At 35.9% G+C, this 13,584-nt stretch overlaps 1 protein-coding gene across 1 annotated transcript; it reads left to right on the top strand.

Annotated features, from left to right (window-relative positions):
• The first annotated feature begins 237 nt into the window (after positions 1-237).
• LOC106055457 (uncharacterized) lies at positions 238-11,106 on the top strand. Its single transcript, XM_013211719.2, has 8 exons — positions 238-350; positions 2,375-2,529; positions 3,394-3,473; positions 4,100-4,237; positions 7,723-7,800; positions 8,608-8,766; positions 9,979-10,085; positions 10,720-11,106. Exons 1-8 carry the CDS (start codon positions 269-271, stop codon positions 11,049-11,051), a joined length of 1,131 nt encoding a protein of 376 aa, XP_013067173.2. The 5' UTR covers positions 238-268; the 3' UTR covers positions 11,052-11,106.
• The last annotated feature ends 2,478 nt before the right edge of the window (positions 11,107-13,584 follow it).

Below are 13,584 nucleotides of genomic sequence, written 5' to 3'. Positions count from 1 at the left end.
TCTACCGGAACAAGGCAAGTTATTACGATAAAATGGATTAGATTAATCTATGCAATTTTTCTATTAGATCTATAGATATAATTATTGTTGCAATTCACTCTTATAGTATTGTTTCTTGAATATTTAGCATGGATAGTAAAAAAAATACGCAGAATAAGAAATGCAGACACCATATTAAATAAACTAAATTGTATTTTCAATAAAAATTAAACTAAGCTAGACCAACATTATTAGATCCTGATTATATAGAATCCAGTTGTAAACAAACATGGCAGCTCCCTTGTCAATCCACGATTTCGATGTGCTTGAACCAACTTATTGTAGATTACAACACAATTTTACTGAAAACGGTTGTTAAATTTTACTAATTTTAGATGTCTTTTTTTAGTTTAGAGTAGATTTTTTAATATAATTTTTAGATCTTGATCTTTCGAGATTCTAGGGCGCCCTACTGTGCCTACTGAGCTACTCGGCTACTGCCCTACTCCTAACTCCTAGACCTGCCTAGTCCTAGTACTCACTGGCGGACTCCTAGGCCAGGCGGCCTAGGTGGGCTTGGCCTAGGTAGATGATCCCCTACCTAGTAGAGTCTAAGTACTACAGTAGGGATGTGAAATATTATAAAAAATTTATCTATGAAAAAACAATTTTTCGTTAGTACATTAAGTACATCATTAAAATACTTAAACAGAACTTTCCAATGGTGTATGTGTATAAATTACTATAAATTATGACTGTATGTTTATTGTTTAACAGTTAGAAAGTTATGATTTTTTTTTGGGTTGTATCGACCTAACAATTTAACATCGGTTGACATGGAACAAGAGAGAGGAGAGCTTGTCACTGGCTTAGCGGGCAAGACACACCCCTAGCTCTAAAAAGTAAAAAAGTTGGAATTGAGTTTCGTAGACAATAGATCTACTAATTAAATATGAAATTTAATAGTGGATCTAGCTCTAGTATTAGTAGTAAATTTCTAGCTCACAAAGCTGATTTCATTTATATTTATGAACTTTACTTGTTTAGAATGTAAATATTGAAGGAAATAAACAAATTATGGGGTCTTGAGCTTCAAGAAATGTCAGAGAGGTGTGGACAAAATGGCGGCATTGTGATGGCGATGGCAGAAAATAACAAAATATTTAAAAAGTGGGATCAAAATCGTCTGAAAAAATGTTTTTTCAAATGCGCTTTAAAATTTGTCACAATTTGTGTGAAGGTGTTTAGTACAAAAAAACTATTGGAATATATATCATATGCAGAATATTAGGCTTTACAAAGCCTGACATGTTTTTATTTTTGTTCACAAAATTTTTCTATATAGACTATCACCAAAAACTGTCCATGGCCATTATTTTCTTTGTTAAATGGCATTTTCCACTTTGTAAGCACCGCACAAGACTTACAGCGATAAAACTTGGTAGAATTATGGTCAGGCATGATATCTAATATGAAAAAAAAAATTAACTTAACTTTAAAAAAAAAATCCTCATTAAGCATTAATTAGGCCAAATTGTCTAAAGTAAAACTTCTCACATTTATATTTCATTCAAAAGCGTAATAAATTTCCAAGTGCGGCCTATGTAAAAAAAAACATCAAAAACGCTATCTCTAAATTATCTGTTGTTTTTCTTCCGCGCTTCAGTGCTTCCGTTTTTTTTTCGCATAGCTAATCTATCATCATATTCAAGATTCATCTAGATCATCTACTAAGTTACTAAGTATTTATCTAAAATCTATAGTACCGTATATATAATTCTCTTCATGGCTCAACCATTCCTGACACCTGACCATTGTGGGGTCCTATGCGAAGCGGATTTCACTGGGCCCAGTTTTGGTAGGGATACTGATAATAAGTGAAAAATAAGAGTTTGTATTAGAAAATAAATTTGTCTCTTTGCAATTTATTCATTCTTTACTATGTACAGAATTACTTTACGAGCTTTGCGTTTAGCGAAGTCATACATTATATCATAAAAATTCTGTTTCCTGCATAAATCACGCTCAGTACCAAGAATTACCAAATGTTTCAATCTATCTTTGAGAATTGTTGAACTCAAGTAATTCTTCATTAGTTTGAGGCGCGAGAAGCTTCTTTCACCAGATTCCACAATTACGAGGCTTATATATAAAATAGATTTGAATACAAACACTCTAGTAGGTATATACTGATATAGATCTAGATCTACATATGAAATACAAACACTGTGTAGGCCTAAACATGTGAAATACAAACACTCTGTAGGCCTATACATGTGAAATACAAACACAAAAAGTTTAAAATATTTAAAAAAACAAAACAACAATAAACCAGATAAATATATTTTCAACAATTAAGTGCAATTTGAATAATACTGTGTTCCGTATTCCACAGATAAATTGAAAAGCTTGATCAGAGACATAAGTGCATTCATTCCAAGTCAGCGGCAACATGAAAAAATTTTGTCTGATTTTGACATTTTAAATATTCTCCTGTATAGAAGAGGTGGGCAGCTGAGGAGGTTAAAGTGTTTTCAGTTGCTGAAGAGGGTAACTATTTTACTTTCACAGATGATTTTTTTTTTAATATTATTTGTACATCATGTCTTAATGCTTCCCTAGTATAGGGAAGAGTCAATCTCTCATTCTAAACTGTGAAACATTTTTGTTAATTGGTCAAAGTTTTCAGTGCAGACTCTCTACTAGATACTTTTGTCTATTCTCTTTTGTGGACAAGTGGGGGAAGGATAATGCCTTTAGGGGCTCTGCAAATTCAACTCAAGCTTGACCTTAATTCAAAATGTTCAATCTCAATCAAGATTCCGTGTCCCTCAGTTTTGAAGCCATTTATCCACGCAAAATATCATGAGATATTCATTATAAGTATAAGGCCTTTACAAAAGTTGTCTTGTAAATTTCATTCAGTTGAAAGATAGGTACTGTTATGCAAAAAACAGGTATTAAGAAAATTGTCCCTGATTTTCTTGTGTTGTATTTTATATAAACAGCCTAATGTGTTTTCAGTTGCTGAAGAGGGTAATTATTTTACTTTTGCAAATGAATTTTTTTTAATATTATTTTTACATCATGTCGTAATGCCTCACTAGTAAATAATGTGTTTAATTTGAATTGAATCAATGAAACTTAGTATTTAAGAAAAGTTCTGTTTAGTTATTGATATAATGTTAACAATTTATCATGTCAAAATGTGTCTATTTACCATCACATCCACCATATTTAGTTTATAAATATGAACAATAAATTGGTGGATTTTTAAATAAGCATTTTTTTTTCTACCTTATAGTTCTGGATTATTTTTTTTTTTTAATTGAGATTTAAGATGTGTGAATGTCACCACTAATTTATTTGTTTTTAGTTGTATTGATGGATCAATCTTTGTTTATTTGTTGCCAGGTTCAGACATGCTTGAAAAGATTTCACAAGTTTGAAAAACTTTACCAGCTTCTCTTAGCCCTCAACAAAGATCTCAAAAGGTTTTAGTTTATCAATTCAAATATTATATTCCTTATGGGATTTGTAAGGTCATTGGTTTAAAAGCAACACTTGTGAAGCTAACTTAGAGAATGTAGACTTAACATACTTTCATGATCCTGTTCAATGATAACCTCCTAATATATATATAGCCTACATATTGATTATATGATCACTTCCGCTTGAGTTCACATATTTATATTTGAGAATGTCTCCTAACATCTCTGTTATAATACTTTGTATCTGAGAATACATGTGTGTTAGTGTAGACTTTGATGACATCAAGCAATCATTCAAATATTCCCCATGAATCAAGCAATCATTCAAATTTTCACCATGAATCAAGCAATTATTCAAATATTTCCCATAAATCAAGCAATCCTTTAAATATTCATCAAAAAAGCAATTTTTCAAATATTCATCATGAATCAAGCAATCATTCAAATATTTATTATGAATCTAGCAACTATTCAAATATTCACTATGAATCAACCAATCATTCAAATATTCACCATTTCATTGTTTACAAGCAGTTTAATTTACCTTTTTTGTTTTAAATTGTATCATTTGAAACTGCATCTAAAAATGGCCAAGTATTTATAATGTATTGTTTTCACTTTTGTTTTAGTGCTGATGCAGGATATGAGTCAGGAAGCAAGAATGTCTATCTTCCATCCCACCAGAGTTGGTCCTACGTCCTCTACATTCAGTCAGTGTATGTACAGCTGTTGAAAACAACTGGCACATATTGTGTACTTGCCTTTACGTATCCTTTGAACTTCAGTTTAGGGTTGTTGTGCATACTGTTAATTTATAGAAGTGGTTTAATGGAAAAAAATAAAATTTGGTTTTTTTTTTTTGAGATATCAAGTTTCTATTTAAATATTTTCTTGTAAAGTAGCTGAGTCTTACACATTTATAAGAAATAGAATCCTTGGATGTTTCCAAAACAAGTTTATATATTAGGTGCAGTCAATGGCAATCCAAAATCCTGACAGACTATTTACTTCACTGATAATTTGTAGTCTAAGATTATTGTTCCTGTTACACTGGGGCATGGTGGGTGAGTGATATAGCCCATGGCTTCTGAACGCAGGGTCCCATTTTTGAATCCTGGTGTAAGAATTTCAGGATTTATAGGGTGCCCCCGAGTCCACCCAACTCTGACATTGGTTGGGGAAAAGTAAAGGCGGTTAGTTGTTGTGCCAGCCACATGACAAATGCATTAACTGTAGTCCACAGAGACAGATGACCTTTACATTATCTGCTATATAGATCACATTCATATTTTGGTGGAAAGAGACAATAATATTTAGCTTGGGTGGACAGCCTTTTAACTGTAGAATTTTAAAGAGGCCTTCTCTGCTGACTAGATCAAAGGCCTTAGTGACTAGACTAGGAAGGATGTTGAGGATTTCCACCCAAGTCTAGGGCCGATATGAAGATGTTGTGCTCAAGGCAGATGTTCTACGTGTTTGTCATGTCTCCATGTAAATAAACATCTATGTCTCGTTGAGTTGCCTCCCTTCAGTTATTACAGTACAAAGACATTCTTTGCTCTCTGCACTTTTCCTGAAGTTGACAGATGGAGAAAATCATGCCAATTGTGGATATCCCTGAGCGAAAGCTGCACTGTGATTCTGGATAGACTCAATCAGCAAGTTTTTGTAGCCTGGGAAGTATCACTCGAGCAAAGACTTTGCCTACAATGCTTAGGAGAGAGATTCCCCTGTAGTTGTTGCAGTTGCTTCTGTCACCTTTGTTCTTGTACAGGGTGATGATCTTTGCATCCCGCAGATCCTGTGGCACAGCACTTTCTTGCCAACATTTGCAGAGCAGTTCATGTAGAGTTTGGCTTAGTGTAGTTTTGCATTGTTTCAGAAGATCTGGGGGGATACCATCACATCCAAGGGCTTTGCCAGCAGCCATGCTGTCTATGGCTTTGTTGAGTTCTAATTGGGTGGGTACTTCATCTAGTACATTTATTGTGGGTAATTGGTTGATAGCGTTAAGGGCTGAGGAAGAGACTGAGCTTGTTGTGGCGTAGAGTTCAGAGCAATGTTCGACCCATCTGTGTATTTGTTCACTCTTGTCTGTGATAGTTTCCACAGTGGTTGATTTGAGAGGTGCTGACTTGTTTTGGGCAGGTCCGAGAGCCTTTTTGATTCCTTCATACATCCCTCTTATGTTGCCTGCTTGAGCAGCAAGCTGAATATTCTCGCTGAGCTCCAGCCAGTATTCATTGGCACAGATCCATGCTGTCCTCTGCACAGTGGCTCTAGCTTCTTTCAGAGTTAACAGATTGCATTGGGTAGGTTTCGCCTTGTATGTAGCGAGTGCATCTCACTTTGCTCTGATGACAGGTGCTACTATAGTTGACTAAGAGTCGAACCAATCGTTTCGCTTTGTAAGTTTTCTTCCAAAGATGTCCAGGGAAGTCTTTTATATGTTGTATGCTGTATTTCCAGAAGCACTTTTGTAGTCGCGTTCAAAAGATTCCACAAACTGTATCTGGAGATCAGGGGGGAAAATCTTGCTTACATCCGATTGGGGTGTTCCTATTTGCTTGGTATGGTGGATTTTTTAGGGAGAAGATTGATCTTACAACATACCAAGGAATGATCTGTGTCACAGTCTGCACTGTGATAGGACCTGGTAAGCTTGACCCGGAGGAAATTCCAGCTACCCGTCGCCTCAGCGTGGCCCTTCGGTGGAAACATCCAGAGGTGGATCTGGACAGGCTAAGAACGAGTAGCGAACCAGGCCTTCTAGCAGGTCTCCCTGGGTGAGCTTTTGTTTTTTTTATCTCACTCAGGGTGGGGATGGAACAAGTAACCTGCAACCCAGTTCAAAAAGTCCGCCACGCAGTTCCACAAAGGGGGTCGTCATCAGTTCCGGATTGCTGGATTGGCGGCCCTTGCACGGAATAGTGGCGGTTACAGTATAGGAATATGAGACAAGCTCCCCGCAGTTAGCGCTGTCCCTGACACTTATAGCGGGTGACTTAAGATTCGGGGACGGTGCGCTGTGTACACGGCACGGCACGGTCTGGCCCAGTCAACGATATGGCAGCCTACCGTTGGGTGCCCTCAGACAGGACAGGGGTGAAGAGCCCCATGTCCAGGCCTGGTGGTTGGATAAAAGCCTTTCTAACCATCAAGGGGATAATGGCGCCTCTGGCGCCGATTCCCTACTGGACTTCATCGAAGGTAAGCTTGACAGATTTTAAGCACTTTTGCAGTTCAACAGCGCCTGCTCCAAAAATTTCAGTATAAACAGCGGAGTCAAACAAGGATGTGTCCTGGCCCCAACCCTCTTTGGAATACTTTTATCAATGCTAATCCACCACGCGTTTGACAAATCCACCGAAGGCATATATATATATATATATAATGTTCATTCCAGATTTGATGGCAAACTTCTAAATATTGCCAGACTGAGGGTTTACAATTCAAGGTGACCTGTCACTAGAAGAGGAGATAAAAAAAACGCATAGGGAAGGCCGCATCAACCTTCGCTAGACTCTGATCAAGGAATACAAGAAGCTCACCACAGCGACCAAAATGGAGGTCTACAAGGCAAGCGTTCTTAGCACGCTACTGTACGGCATTGAGTCGTGGACAACCTACACAAAGCAAGAGAGAAAACTAAACTTATTCCACTTGCGCTGCCTTTGAAGGGTCTTAAAAATAACATGGAAAGAAAAAGTGTGTAATACTGAGATCCTCGCGAGAACAGGCCTTCTCAGCATCTTTACTTTAAGGGATTTAAAACATTCACACTGACCATTGGGTAGACATAGCCTTAGACCGCACTAGTTGGAGAGAGACGGTGACCAAGAAAGCTATAGAAATCGAGAAAACATGGGCCTCTTTGTTGAAGAAAAATGTGCCACACGGGAAATGGCCAGCTCCTTTACCACCAAAGCGAACGCCACCTTTACATGCCATTTTTGTGGACGGGAGTGTCTCTCCAAAATAGGGCTCCACGGCTATATTGAAAAGTGTTCGAGATGAACCATAGTCGTTTCACGACTGAAGGAGGCCACTGAGATCACATTACATTAATTTCATTAATTTACTGTTTAAAACCTTCATCAAACTCAAATTGTTTTTTTACTCTCTTTTGTTAAAGTTTTTGCAAGTGAACATCCAGGATGTCATTCTCAATTTTTCAAACAATTTTTTTTAGCTGGTTTGTTAGGTAACATTATGAAAACTGTAATCATCTTTCTTTAACTTATTTGCCAAGAGATTTGAGTCAGTTGTTAGTCTTTGGATGGTTTGTCCCTACTGTGATTGTGTTCATGGGCATTATTGCAAGAATCTGGTCAGTTGTGGATAAAACTTAGAATTTATTTTTCTTTAGTTGTTAAAGTTTTTATTTGCATTTCTTTTTCATCAAAGAGAAATACTTCTAATTGTTAAAGAACTTCAAATTTGTTACCAAAAAAAAAATAGTGGTGGAGAAATTTTTTTAAATATTTTTTTTTTATAGCTGTTACTGCAGGAACTATGGGAACTCAAGAATATAATAATAATAATTTTATTTATAAAGCGCTGTTAACAAACAAAATGTAGGCTCAAGGCGCTGTAAGAACATTACAAACAAAAAAACATGAGAGCTAAAATGACAGTTAATCTAAAAAAGTTTTAAACAGATAGGTCTTAATGTTCTTCTTAAAAGTGGTGTAGCATGTTGTCTGTCTGAGATCAATGGGGAGTGAGTGATATCCTAAGTGAAGAGCCCGAAACAGTTTTAAAGGATTCAAACTTTGTTTGACATGTTTCAGAAAAGATTATTACGTCCTAGCCCAAGCCTTCTGCAAGATGGCTGGGTTTGGAAGCAGGCAGAGTTCAAAGGGCCACATGAAGCACATACCACAGGACAAGGCAGCCATCCTAGAGTCCTTAGAATCCTCTACCAACAGGTCCCCCACCCCACCACCAAAATTTGAAAAATTGAATATTAATTATTTTGATTGTTTGTTTTAAATCCAAAACAATGACTTATTTATCCTAAATATATTATTATAAAGCAGATGGACCAGCCATAACATTCTCTTGTATATTTCATATTGATCAACTCATTAATGTATGGGTATAACTAGGTTTTATTCTCTTTGTATTTGTCCAGGCTCCTTTGTCAAACTTTAACTGAGAAGGTGGTCTCAAGCTACAACAAAATCTACCTTTGCAGAGAAATGTTTGAGCCGTCTGCTTCAGGCTGGTCAGAGCCATCGTTAGCTCCCTTGCTATGTTCTACCTCAAAAGTACAACCAAAACTAGTGGAACAGTAAGTTGTTTTTTTTTAATGAAATAATTAATGATAAGTGAAACTGAAGATGTGGTAGTTACAATATGAAATAATTTGTTCACCTCTCCTTCAATCATCACAAATTATCCGCCTCTGTCCTATTTTACAAATAATTTAAATGGTGTAAATTAATGAACCAAATATCAAATAAATGTAGACGGCTTCATATTTTAAAATAGTAAAAACAAAGCTGTCATATCTTGATAACCTCTATGTCATTCTGGTATTCAACAAATATAGCTTGAAAATTCAATTAGCATAATTACTTCCTTACATGTTTTGTTTTTTTAACTTAATATATATTAATTAAATTGGGTACTAAAGTTAATTCCCTTTTTAAACATTTTTCTTACATAAATATCATTCCTATAATACAGATACATTTGCACCACATCTTGTAGAGGTAATTTTAATGTTTAAACTTTTGATGAAATTCTTTGAGCTTTGAAAAAAAAAATGTTTACTCTTCTTTTTATAGTTTGAAGCATTAATTATTCATTTGTAAAGGTCAAATAGTTAAATGGGTTAAGCCTGTGTGAGATTGAAAATCTTTTACTGTTTTATGCATTATAAACAATATTAAGAAAATTTTTTGGAACCATTACTTTGCTTGAGAGATAAAGCTCTTGGCACTTGGTCCAGATCTAATATAATGTAACGTAATACCATAACCAAGGAATAATGAATAACCAAAAGTCTGGTTCCAGTGTTTTCTCTTCAGTTGTCCACATTCTTAAGTTACTATAATAAAATAAAAACACCAGGTCATTTTACACATGACACCACACAAGGAAATCATACACATGACACCACATAAGGTCATTGTACACATAACACCACACAAGGAAATCATACACATGACACCACACCATTGTACATTTAACTTGTTCAAGTCTATTTGTTGTTTTGTTTTTTTTTTCTAAAAAAAAATAGCACTTTGAGAATGACAATGTCAGTGGAGTAGTTTAATTTAATTTGAATGACATACCAATGTAAAACATTGATTTTAAAATATATTTTTATGAATAATAGGAGAAGACTTCAGAAATCACTTTATTGGCACCAATTGTGAAAACTACTGACTTGCACTTATGGAAAGTGTTTAAAATGAAGTATGATTTTAGGGGTTTATATTATCTCTTTTCTCTATATATATTTTATATATGTATCTGTATTTATGTATGTCCTTAGATTAACTGAAGCTAGTCAACAGGTGAATGAGATAGACAGAGAGATGGAGGGATGTGAAACTACAAGGGGAGATGTGATGTCACATGTTCAAGAGGAAGATATTGGAGGTATATGTTCTGAACTCATGACCTCATGATAAGTTTTTAGAAACATTTGGTTTTTTTTGCACTTCGACTTTGTCCAATGTATTAAGATATTTCAATTACATTCGGGAGTAGGTATTGGTTATTGTTTCATTCTTATATCTCACATTATAACCTTTGCCATTTACAACTTCTCATGTTACTAAAGAGGCCAATCTTTGATCCATACCTGAGGTTGCTGACTAGGCATTATGATAATCATTAGTAATCGCCAGAGGGGGGTAGGGGGTGGTGGCAGAGTGGTTAAGTGCTTGGCTTCCAAATCTGGGGTCCTGTGTTCGAATCTCAATGAAGACTGAGATTTAGAATTTCTGATTTTTAGGGCACCCCTGAGTCCACCCAACTTTAATGTGTACCTGACTTTAGTTGGGGAAAGTAAAGGTGGTTGGTCATTGTGCTGGCCACATTACACCCTGTTAGTAAATTGTTGACCATAGAAACAGATGACCTAGACATCATCTGCCCCATGGATTGCAAGGTCTAAAAGGTAACTTTATTCTTGCCTTCAATGTGGGCCTAGCCTGTGCTTTATTCTCACAGTCTTGAAGGGATTCATGTTGACAACCGATTTTAAAATACAAATCATCAATATTTTCAGAACCTGTGGCAGTGAAGAGAAAATCAAAAAGTCAAGAGAGACCAAATAAAAGACTCAAACTTGATGAACAGAAACTAAGAAAAAATTTCCCACAAACTAACAGAGAAATATGTGTGCCAGGTGTCAAAATGGAGTCAGTAGAGGCAACAGAGTCAGTAGTGGTCAAGACAACTAAAGACAAAACTTCTTTAAAAAAAAAGAAGAAAAAAAAGAAATGTGTTGAGAAAGAATCCGATCTTGATGCTATGGAAAGATGCTCAGCAGAAACTGATCTTAAAAGTTTAACTAAGAGAAAAAAAAAGAAGAAAAAGAAATTACCAAAACTAAGCTGATGGTTTTGGAAACTGGTGTTTAATGTTTTGATTAAATATGTCACTAAAAGTAGGGCTCCATTTTTTTAAAAGTGTTTCTCTCTTTAACATTTTTCTTTGTTGACTAGAACTCAAGGTTGTTTGCCATTGAATGTACTATTTACACCAATTTGTAGGTTAAAATAATGGGAATGAATTGTCTAGTGTTTTTATTTTATCTAAGCTATGGAAGCAATAGTAATGAAGACTACAAAGGGCAGTCTATGGAAGCTATAATAATGAAGACTACAAAGGGCAGTCTATGGAAGCTATAGTAATGAAGACTACAAAGGGCAGTCTATGGAAGCTATAGTAATGAAGACTACAAAGGGCAGTCTATGGAAGCTATAGTAATGAAGACTACAAAGGGCAGTCTATGGAAGCAATAGTAATGAAGACTACAAAGGGCAGTCTATGAAAGCTATAGTAATGAAGACTACAAAGGGCAGTCTATGGAAGCTATAGTAATGAAGACTACAAAGGGCAGTCTATGGAAGCAATAGTAATGAAGACTACAAAGGGCAGTCTATGGAAGCTCTAGTAATGAAGACTACAAAGGGCAGTCTATGGAAGCTATAGTAATGAAGACTACAAAGGGCAGTCTATGGAAGCTATAGTAATGAAGACTACAAAGGGCAGTCTATGGAAGCTATAGTAATGAAGACTACAAAGGGCAGTCTTCAGAAAGACACTACACAAGAAAAGGAAGGGGCGAGTTAACAGATATTTATATTGATACTTGGTACAAAGTATACACTTCCAACTTGTTGTGATATTCCCAGGTTCAAACCCTGCCTGCCATCACCTCCGAAAGAGTTTTGGCCTAGGATCAAATCATTTTAATTTGATTCCGTTTCATGCTGTACAATTGGCCCTTCAGAGCATTTCCCCCAAAGTCCTCTTTTGCTGTTGGTCTTGTCCATCTTTCCTTTGGTTTCCATCATTTTGAATTAATCTGTAATTAGAGCCATCTTATCCAATGTGTCTGTCCTCATTATATATCAACCAGCCAATTCCTTCTTGTCAGCTTGATTTTGTTTATATCTTGCCTTAAGGTTATGTTAAACAGAAGATTGTCTATATGTTAGTAACATTTTTACTAACTTCAAGTGTTATAAGAATGGTTAAAACCAAACATTCTGAACCATAAAAGAGGAAACTATACAAATCAAAGTGAAGATATTTGCTGGCCAGATAGTACATATGTTCCATGTAGCTAACTTCAAGTCTTATAAGAATGGTTAAAACCAAACATTCTGAACCATAAAAGAGGAAACTATACATATCAAAGTGAAGATATTTGCTGGCCAGATAGTACATATGTTCCATGTAGCAGTTACTAGAACTCACCATAGGATCATTTTCATCAACCCTGTAAAATAGAGATACATCCAAACTAAACTTCAATTCAATTGAATTATACTAATTATACTAATTATACTGATTATACTAATTATACTGATTATACTAATCCTGACCCCTGATGGGTTGTATGAGGTTCTTTAGGAGGAGTATGCAGTTGGGCTTTCTGTGGCTCCAAGCAATTGTCTTTATGCGGCAACGGCCACACCCCGGCAAACCGTCTCGACTGACGGGCCAAACCAGGTGATGGTTAGCCAGAGCTAGTATCTGGTGAAACTATGGTCTCTGTCCACCACCAGCATGTGAAGACTAATTGCGACTGCATGGCGCTCAAGTAGAGTTGGACTTCCAGGGCCATCAGGCGTCCTCTAGCAAATGCTGTGGAACGTTTTGGAGCACTGTGGGACATGTAGAGCACACTGATCATCCACTGCACCCAAAACCAGCTCTAGTTGTCTGGACTCTGTTTTGCCAGGGGCAAGGGGTGAAACAGTGAGGCTGATGCAGCGCAAATCTCCCTCACTTTAATAAATTTTCATCGTGCAAACCACATTCTCATCTCATCTCCACAAAACTAATCCTGACATTATCTCTTGCAAAAGTCACAAAGTAGTTACACACACAAATTCCTGATGCAATAACAAGGACAAGTTGTTTTATTTTCTATTGAAATTGGATGGCTGCCTGGTCGTGTGGTATGCTCTCTGGACTGTTTCTCAATTATCTGGCTTTAAAACCCTACCTAATTCCATCCCCTTATGTCTTGTGGTAGGTTTGGAGTAGGATGTTATCACCCTCAACACTTATATGCCTGGTAGGTTTTTGGGATAATATGGTTATGGAGCAAACTAAAGCATTAGTTTGCCAAACAAGTCTATCATGTGATACTAACTACTTAAAAATATTACTGTTATGTGCCTTCTAACCAAAATTAGTAATAATTAGTGTTACAATGGAATTGGGTGGTTAATACATCTTGGTATTTTCAGAAGTGAAATCTGTGGACCCAATGTGAAGTGTCTGCTAGAGTTATTTGTTAAAGTCAAGAAATAGCAGTTCCTCTTTATAAACTCAAATAATTTTATCCTTTTAGTAGAAATCATTTTAAAAAACATTATATATATATATCAAGCAATGATACACTTTATGATTC

The sequence above is a fragment of the Biomphalaria glabrata genome, chromosome 3, assembly GCF_947242115.1.
Source record: "Biomphalaria glabrata chromosome 3, xgBioGlab47.1, whole genome shotgun sequence".
In the NCBI taxonomy this organism is placed as follows: domain Eukaryota; kingdom Metazoa; phylum Mollusca; class Gastropoda; family Planorbidae; genus Biomphalaria; species Biomphalaria glabrata.
The sequence above is the reverse complement of the archived record's forward strand: the minus strand, read 5'-3'. Positions and strand labels throughout refer to the sequence as shown.

Excerpts from the sequence above, each read along its gene's own strand:
- LOC106055457 (XM_013211719.2), top strand. The coding sequence starts at position 269 with ATGGCAGCTCCCTTGTCAATCCACGATTTCGATGTGCTTGAACCAACT. Across the intron at positions 351-2,374 it reads ACACAATTTTACTGAAAACG|ATAAATTGAAAAGCTTGATC; the intron begins GTTGTTAAATTT and ends CGTATTCCACAG. Across the intron at positions 2,530-3,393 it reads GTTTTCAGTTGCTGAAGAGG|GTTCAGACATGCTTGAAAAG; the intron begins GTAACTATTTTA and ends ATTTGTTGCCAG.